Raw genomic sequence first — 9,627 nt, 5'->3', positions numbered from 1 at the left:
TATATCTTTTATTTCAACTCTACCCAATGCAAATAAAAGGACTGGCTTAGTAGATACTGTGAAAGCCTGTCATAAAACTATGTATTTTTAAATGAGTCATCCCACATCGTGTACAAAATTGATTCTCTGAGAGTTAACTTGTGAATTGACTGCTTGATCTAAATAAGAATTTGAATCACCTGGATCTGTCATGAAAGTTTGTATATTTTACTTCGTCACGCTTATCAGCAGCATACTGGGCTAACGCTGTTGTTTTTCTCCCAAACACAGAACAAGCAAAAAAACACAGAAACTGGCCTTTTTTTAAACTATTTTAATACCTTCCATCATCGTTTAATTTATTATGCTAAACATCATCGAATATCCCTCTTGGTGGGGGGCCTATCCTTCGTTCATCTTCGAAGTCTTCTAAGTCACTTGTGCCTTTAAATCCTATTTGAACATGGGTGCTAGCTCCGAAGCGGTCATTAATTTCATCGGAAAGACTACGGGTTAAGTCAGGTTGTCGATTGGTTGTTGCGTAGCCCAATGGATCGCCATCTCTAAGTAGTCCGTCCGCAGGTGTCAGACTAACTCCCACTCCTCCTGATCGAAGATTACGATACTTTCCCATGCTCGTCGAACCATTTACTTCAGCCGAATCGGTTCGATTGAAATCCCGCCTGCGAGCCATTGCATCTTCAGCTCTTTGTCGACGACGTTTTTCACGAGCTATTAAATCCTTGCCCTCTTGCACGAGTTCTGTGGCAATTGTTTCATTCTGTAAGAATTGCTGGAATCCCAATGCATTCAATGCCCTGCTACCCAAACTAAACCATGTTGCTAGACAAAAGGCTAACATACACATAGGGAAATAGATATTGAAGCCATCCGAAATGATGCCGATCACGTCCATATGCCCCATTATCTGAGTGTAGTAAGTCTCCATGATTCGCTGTTTAATAATATGGGAATCCATGTGTATAAGACCGAGGAAATTCAAGCACATGGGAGGGGTCAATCTACAGAGAAGCATTCCGCTGAAGATCAAACTGTGCTCGTTGGTCTGGTGATGAGGTGCCAGGTAGTAAAGGTTCAGGAATCGGATGCGCAGAATTGTCGAATAAGTACAATAGAACAAGTAACTTAACACGACCAGCGAGAAGATTTCGATTGTGAAAAAATCATAATTGGCCTTGGCAATGTTGATGACGTTGGCGAAGATTGAAAGAACAGGTCGGCGATTGAAGAAAGTCAATTCACTCCAGACCACCATGAATGACATTGTTGCGGTGACAATGCACAAGGCTTTTAAAAATGGTGACTTCAGCATACACTCCCAATACCAGTCCAATTTGGGACTGTAAAAGAGCCTGGCGATATTCGATCGACTCCTTGGGAATTCAGTTTTAAAGCGTCGCTCAGAGGAGTGGATGTTTCGAGCAACATCTTCCAAATGTAGCACAGTTTCAACCTGAACACTCCAAAGGGCTTCGGTACGCTGTAATGTTTGCAAGGATTTGATCACTTGCTTATGAATTCTTACGAGAGCCTTTTCCGATGGCACTATTGTCGAAGAGCTATTTCCACCTCGATTGTAATTGCGACTTGCACGTTCTTGCAGTTCAGTTGGAACTTTCCTTAAAATTGTCTCCACACAAGGTCGCAACTCGTGATTGTTCGGCACAGAACGACTGATTCCTTGCAGTGATTCTAGAACATCATCGACATTCTCCTCAGCTTCTGCCTTTTCTGAGCTCAATTTTGCCGCTTTAAAATAAGCGTATTGAAGTGTAAAACCCGGTTTGGCGTTGTTCCAAAATGATCTAGGTACCTCAACCAAAGCATATCCTTAAATTAAACAAATAGTTCATATGAGACGAGTTTTTCCCAAACAATTAATAAGCTTTAACTTACCTAATAACAAAACTAACAAAAACAGTCCCCATGTATTCGATGCAGAAGAAGCAATAGCTTTGAGCTTCTGCCAGTCCAATGAAACACCCTTAGCTGCAATATAGATAAGCAGAACTCCACATATGAACAGGTAGGATCCGTAATAGATGGCGTTATCAATAAGGGCGGCTTTAAGTTTCCCCTTGATAGTAAAATCACCGGCCTTCAGATACGATTGCATTAGAGGCATAATCAACCATGTTAGGAATTGAGATGACCAATAAATTATACGCCAAAGATTTGGAAATATCGATTCGGATACCAGACCCCAAGGTTGTTCACAGTTTTCTTTATGAAAAACATACGCTGTAACTCCATTTGGATTAATGTAAAGCTCTGTCTTATTTTGCAGACAGCGTCGATAAACAGTCTAAAAAAAAAACGGTTATTGGGTTTTTAGTTGGAATTGCAATTAGATATTAAATAATTTGTTTTCTATCATTGTTAATTGACTGCCTCGAAACAACTTGTAATGGTTCTTTACGCAAAAATAAATAAAACTTAAGGCTTATGTAAACCTATTGTGTAAAAGTATCAGAAAAAGAAAGAACACATTTGAATTGAGTTATGTATTTTTTACATGTGTTATACCGCTTTTAACTTTTTATGCCATGAAAAATGTTATAATTAGGTCGTTTTTCAGACGATAGTATTATCAGTGCTGTTCTGTGGTTTAAATTTTTAAAAACCAAAATATACAGGGAAGCCATATTCCTGCCTAAGTTATTTAGTTCGATATAATTCGTTAGTTAACATTGTACAATGGATTGAGAAACACGTCGCATTTGTTGTCAAGGCTTTTATTCAGTATCATGATAAAATCATGTAAGCTCGTCGCACTTTTAGGACATATTTCAAATCAATGGATCATATGTTAACCTCCCGGGCTCTCAGGAAAACATTGAAAAAGTGCACATTGCTGACAGGTCCTAGCAAATTGGAGAGTTATATGAGAAACATGGAATTATGGTAGTTATAATTTTCCCTTTCAACCAAACGGAAGCGGAAAAGAGGCACGGATCTGAGACGGCGACTCAAGAAATGAGACGAAAAGAGATTTCATTATATATGGACCAGAGAACTCTTTAGATCACCATTTTATAAATCCAAATGTTGCACTGCCTTTATTGATAATATTGTCTATGTGGCAGCGAGAACGGAATTCTTTTTCACAAATGAAACCTAAATAACGGGCAAAATCAACTACAGACACTTAGTCGACAATGATAAAGTAGCTCCTGGGGAAAGAAGGGATGCGTTTGCATGAGCATGTCAAGTTGTGATAATACTGCCATTGAGTTCAAGCAGTAAGATACTAATATCAGAAGCGTTACCTTCCCCCAATGCCACTATCCATGAATGGTACTTGCATCGAGGAGACCGAACAGCTTTCAGTCCTAGGGATGTGCATTACAAACCACTTATTGTGGAGTGATCACATATTTGACATCGCCAAAAATGCTGCTAAGTGTTTAGGTTTTCTCCGAAGATACAAGAAGATTTTTACCCCTACTGATCTGGCTATAATCTATAAAGCCTATATTCGTGCGAAACTCGAGTACAATTCCCATACCTGGGCAGGTGCTCCAATAACATACTTGAGTCTTCTTGACAGAATTCAAAAGAGAGCTGTAAAAATGGAATGCTTTACAATGTGCAGACATTCAAAACTAATGTGCACCGGTATCTCTTTTCTAATCCTTTCCTCCCTTCCTAATTGCTCGCACTGTGATTAATCATGATACGGGTATTCATATCCCCTTGAGTGCGCGTATAATGTAAAAAAATGACATAATTGTTAACGATAAATAACAGTGGCCGGAAGGTGCTTGAAAAGGAATAGATTGAGTTGATTCAAAACGGACAAAATATACTTTTTATTACTCAAATAGGAGTTCAAGCAATTAATGAAAAGAATAGGAAACCCAAGACTTCTTAATTTAAGAATAATAATTTTGTGAGACATTTTTCCGAATGATTCGATAAACAGTTGGTTGGTAACAGTTGATTTACCCATTTCAAGACAATGCTTAATCGGAGACAGATTATGGTTTCGACCATTTTCGGTATGCACGATAGTTATACTATGGGCGATAATTGCCGATATCGTTCTTGCGACCCTTATTCTGGATTTGAATAATATACGATACTTTCTACGATTCTGGAAATATGCCTCACACATAAGGCATTTGACCTTTGATACTTCTGCCACAGTTTATTTTTCAGATTATATGTCCAAAATGTGTACTCTGTTTTTTAAGGAAAACAACTGAAGATCTCAGTATAAAAGAGTAAAGTGCATTATCAATTGTGTACTGAGCAAAGTCAAATTCTAAGCATCTCATTCCGCCTCCCTAATCATTGTAGCGTTTTACAAGCGGAAATTTTACCGATCAAAGAGGTTATTTTCTGGCTAAGAGAAAACGTGATATCAAATTCTGATATCCACATCTACTTTGACAGTTAGGATGATATTAAAACTCTTGACGGTGTCTCAACCAAAATTTCAAACGGCCCTCGATTGTCGATCGTCTCTAATGGAGATGGCGCAGCAATTTAACATTCACCTTTGTTGGGTGCCGGGCCACAGAGACATCACAGAAAATTGTAGAGCAGATGAACTTGCTAAAATTGAAACCGTCATACTAATTTCACCTGAAAAGGAGAAGATAGGTATACCGATAGCTATATGTAAAATTATGCAAATTCGAGGTGGCACAACTTACCAACATGCGCAGCCACAAAACTCATATGGCCTTCACTGGACCTAAAGCGCTCTAAAGACTTGTTATCTCAAAGCAGACTTTATATTAGCTCCCTAAAAGGTGTATAAAAAGCTCAAAATTGTTCGACTAGTAAGAAGTAGTTCTCTAGATTCATGTGGTATCACAATGGGCCTTTTCTTTCGTCCTAAGTGCGTGGTTTTTGAATCCGCAGCCACTTTAACCTAGCCTAACCTAAAGTAAAATTCTAATTTAGTTGTTGGACAGTAAAAGGTGCCTTAGTAATAGGAAGGCCATTAGATATGCGGGGGATTAAAATCGCCCATACATATGATATCATCATTGTGTCATTTCAATAGATATACATCTCGTGATATAAGTTTAATAATCTCAAATCGCAAGAGACTGTCACGTCCTTTTCCGATCGAGTCTCTAGTAACCTCTTAGGGAGCCCTATGCTGCCTGCATTAAGCATTGAAAACCAGTGGCAACATTGCCTTGCAGCCATCAGAGATGCCGCCTCTGAAGTGCTAGGTTTCACACGGCCACCAGAGCGAAACCCCTGATTTGAGGACGAATGCCGGCAAGCGCACGCAGAAAAACAGCAGGTATACAAAACGGAAGGCATGAGAAGCGCGCGATCGAGGAGATAGAGGGATGTCACAACAGGAATGAGGTGCGTAAATTGTACCAAAGGGTTAAAAAACCTTCCAAGGGTACCGGCTACGACCGAAGCCTGTATGGACGATCAAGGGAACATCGTCAAACAAAGCTACTGGAGCTGACGGCATCGCTGCCGAACTATTCAAAGCAGCAGGCGATGACTTGGTAGGGAGCATGCACCAACTCATCTGCAAAATATGGTCTGAATAAAGCATATCCGATGAGTGGAATCTCAGCATAGTTTGCCCGATACATGCAAAAGGAGACCCTCTAAATTACGCCAATTACAGAAGCATTAGTCTCCTTAACAATGATTATAATATCCTCTCTGCCGTATTATGCGAACGTCTGAAGCCGTTCGTTAACAACCTGATAGGTCTATAGCAGTGTGGCTTCAGACCAGGAAAGTGGACTATTGAACAAATATTCGCACTATGGCAGATCTTGGAAAAAAAACCCAGGAACTTCAAGTCGATGCCCACCATCTATTTTTCGATTTTAAAGCCGCGTATGACAGCATGCAAGGGAAGAGCTCTACAGAGCTCTATTTTTAGCATCTCTGTCGATCTTATCTGTTTGTGCAGAATGACGATGGAGAATGCACGCTGCTCTATCAAGGTCGGAAAAAATCTCACCGATGCATTTGTTGTCAACCGTCAACACTAGAGGCACAATCTTCCAAAAGTCCGTTCAATTACTCGGATACGCAGATAATATTCACATAATTGGGAGATCAAAGCGTGATGTCAGTGGAGCGTTTTTGAACATTGCGACGGAAGCGAAGAAGATGGGTTTAGTGATCAATGAGAGCAGGACCAAGTATATGCAGTCATCGAAAAAGGACATTGAACAACATCGTCTTGGACAAAACGTCACCATGGACAGCTATAACTTCGAGGTTAAGGACTTTGTCTACCTAGGCACCGCTATGAACACAGACAACGACACCAGCGCTGAAATAAAACGCAGAATAACTCTTGCAAAACGCTGCTTCTTTGGACTTAGAAGGCAATTGAAAAGTAAAGTCCTCTCTCGAGCATCTAAAATCACCATCTGCTTTATATCACACTTATCATCCCAGTTCTCATTTATGGCGCTGAGGCCTGGACCCTGCCAAAGAAAGCGTCTTAGGATGCTTCGAGAAGAAGATTTGAAGATTTGAGTCAGGTCTTTTCATAAATTTTATTATGTAATCAGCATTTTATTTCAAATTTTCATAGCGGATTCAGTATGGATGGCATATGTAGGTATTGAGTTATCCATTTTAAAGTTGCGCTTTAAACATAAGCGCTGAACTGATTTACTATTTCTATTGGTTCACGTTCCAAAAACCATTTCTCTTGGGAAGTTGTTCTTCGATTTTCGACTTTGCAACATTTATACTAAAATCCCGCCTAAGCTTGTTTATTTGTAACTGCAAAGTTATGGGATTATCAGCTAATAGAACAATGTCATCCGCGTATAGGAGCATTTTATTAATGTTTCACCAACCTTAAAACCACCCCCTGGTGGTGTCAAAATATAGTGCAAACATTAATGGACTTAATCCACAACCTTGTGGAACACCAGCACTTGTATTGAAAAAATTAGACATTCTACTTTCATTCCATACAGTAGCAGGGGTATCGGTTATAAGAAGCTTATATAAGTTGAGAAATTTTGTTGATAAGCCTAGGGTAGAAATTTTATAAATTAAAGAACTCCTGTTAACCGTATCAAGGGCGGATTGGAAAATACTAAGTAGTTGATTTCCATTTCGTCAACCTATGGCATAGAAGATGGGTGAATATTTTCCGAAGGCACACGGTAAAATTGATATGCCCCTGTAGTTGCTCTTAAAAAAGATTTCGGAATAGATTCTTCCTCAAGAAGCCTGTTAAAGAATAAATTAATATAAACTATATCCTTTCCTCTAGAACCTGGTAGTCATTCAAATTCTGATTAGTATGGATGTGGAGGGTTTAAAAGTGATTGCTTATGCGAACCAAGTTCTGCTAAACAAGCTACAACCGATTTATTTCTATTCTCCAAGAATCTCCAACATAATTCCTCTTTTTATAAAAGGTATCTAATTAAAGTTTTGACATGAAGCTAAATATTTTGATCATTTTAGATAAGCAACTAAATTGGAAACGTAATTAAAAAGAAAGAGTCAAAAAAGTAACTAGGGCTTGCGACCCTAAATTTCGCATTAGTTATACCATCGGTAATCAGACCGATTCTATTGTATGGTGTTTCAGTATGGTAGACAGCATTAGACAATGGATTAAATTGCTAGAACTTATCAAACTACAGCGATCAGCTTGCCTTTGTATAAGCGGACCTCTTTTGCGAATCAAATCCAATCCTCAAATCAAATACATACATATGTAGCTGCAAACGCTGCTATTTGCTTCAGAGCTTTATAACAGGGGCCTAGTATCAGCATTGGTCTTTTCGTAATTCTTAATTATTTAGAATCAATTCCAACTACAGTCTGATAGAAACTTCTAGATTGCTTTGCCTTCCAGATCTTTCTTTCCTATGCAGAAGGATCAAAAACTAATAGAGTTGGTGAAGGCGTACTCTGAACGAATAAAATTAAGTCTCTGTTCTGCGTGTTCCAAGCAGAACTTATGGCGATAAAAGTAATCTTGTATTGGTTAAAGAAAACGTGATATCAACATCTGATATTCGGATTTTCTCAGTCAGGTTGCCATTAAATCTTTGCATTCTGTCTTTACGATTTCTTTAACAGTCCAGAACCATTATTTGTAATGGAGATGTTACATCAGTTTTTTTGACCTCAAAAGAAGAACTCAAGATTCATGTGTTATCAAAATGAGCGCAAAATTGGCTTAAGTGTATCCTACTCCATCCCGGACAGCCCTTCAAACCAGCCTAACCTAACCACTCCAAAAACGACGGAAAAGTGGAAATTAATAACGAGGAACAAAACCTTGTCGACCTTTTATCACTAAATTAATGTCAATTCAAAAAAGTAAAGTTTTCTTGTCAAAAGTGCATTTAAAAGAAGTTCATGTAATATTTCATTGCCTCATAAATTTAAGCTGTATTTTTAAAATAAATGTATCCAATAAGCAATAAGTGAGCCACTGTACATCATTTTGCGTTTAAAAAATTCTTGCTCTTAGTATGTAGATAACTAGGTAAGTATTTTACTTGGAGTAATAGTTCTACTTGATGAGTCCTTATAGTTATCAGAAATAAAATTAATTGAATTTAATGATTAAAATAAATAAATACAAACGTATTAGTCAAATGTTGATGATCTCGCCGCTCTTATCATAACTTAAAGAACTAATTACTCTTAAACGTAGACCCAGCAAGGGGCAATTGGTCAACTGATAGTCGGCCTTATCACAGGCCCTTTGCGTCCAAAAAGATTCGTACTACGTTCGGCATAAACAAAACAATCATAACTTTATTCGCAATAAAAATATTACCACCGAATTCAAGAAGAATATAAGTTTTTGGAATTAAAGATATGACAATTTTTTGTTGCTATTAGCAGCACAAATTTCCTGGGGCATATTATGGGGAGTGATTAAAGAAAAAAAAAATAAACATAATCTTTAGTCTTACCGATGTAACGTCCAATGGAATAGTAAACACAATTAGAAACGAGAAGCACCAAGCTGTTAGAACGGAAAGAGTGACGAGTATATGTTGTCTCTGGATATTACCATAGCGATATAATGAGATTCCGGCCAAGAACAATGCCAGAATTATTGCACTTGCTAAAAGATATGCCATTTGTATGTTTTTCTTTCTTTCTTCTTTGTTCCTTCAAAAAACACACACAAAACCTAAAATTTGTATTATTTATTTTATTTGTCGAGATTGACTCCTGCTGTGGCACTGGCAGTTTTAGCACGGTTTTCTTGAAGCTGCTGCTGGGCTTTCTTTTGCATATTCTCCAAGCGTTCGAGGGTTAGAGATTTTAAAGGCATCAAATGCGGCTTGCAGAACACCAAATCCGATTTGGTTTCGAAGAATAATTTGCCAGTTGTGGGTTCAATTAAATCGATTTTCTCTGCCAATTGATTTTCTTCAGAAGACATAACGTCTTACGATTTTCGTGTTTCGGTGTTTTTTTTTTCTTATTTGATATTTTATGTTTTCGTTATCGTTTGCTTGTAGTTTAGGGATTTGTTATTTCTCGTATTATTTTATTGTAAATAAAGAAAACAAAAGAAAGCATATTGAACACGTATTAAGATCTGGGTGATATCAGACTCAGAGTTAAGAAACTTTTTATCGATTTCGATTGACTTTGCCGACAGCCAACAGCCGACGAATGATT

At 38.1% G+C, this 9,627-nt stretch overlaps 1 protein-coding gene across 1 annotated transcript; it reads right to left on the bottom strand.

The window, feature by feature from the left end:
• Nucleotides 1-296: 296 nt before the first annotated feature.
• LOC129939166 (LMBR1 domain-containing protein 2 homolog) lies at nucleotides 297-9,225 on the bottom strand. Its single transcript, XM_056047071.1, has 3 exons — nucleotides 8,907-9,225; nucleotides 1,897-2,305; nucleotides 297-1,830 (listed from the first exon to the last, which is right to left on the bottom strand). Exons 1-3 carry the CDS (start codon nucleotides 9,075-9,077, stop codon nucleotides 347-349), a joined length of 2,064 nt encoding a protein of 687 aa, XP_055903046.1. The 5' UTR covers nucleotides 9,078-9,225; the 3' UTR covers nucleotides 297-346.
• Between the last annotated feature and the right edge of the window lie 402 nt (nucleotides 9,226-9,627).

This window comes from Eupeodes corollae, chromosome 1, assembly GCF_945859685.1.
Source record: "Eupeodes corollae chromosome 1, idEupCoro1.1, whole genome shotgun sequence".
Classification (NCBI taxonomy): domain Eukaryota; kingdom Metazoa; phylum Arthropoda; class Insecta; order Diptera; family Syrphidae; genus Eupeodes; species Eupeodes corollae.
This window is presented reverse-complemented; position numbering and strand designations above follow the sequence as displayed.

Bases quoted from the DNA above. Each gene is read 5' to 3' on its own strand.
- LOC129939166 (XM_056047071.1), bottom strand. From the start codon at position 9,077: ATGGCATATCTTTTAGCAAGTGCAATAATTCTGGCATTGTTCTTGGCC. The intron at 2,306-8,906 runs GTAAGACTAAAG...TTTTTTTTTTAG, and splicing joins TTCCATTGGACGTTACATCG to ACTGTTTATCGACGCTGTCT. The intron at 1,831-1,896 runs GTAAGTTAAAGC...GTTTAATTTAAG, and splicing joins TTTGTTAGTTTTGTTATTAG to GATATGCTTTGGTTGAGGTA.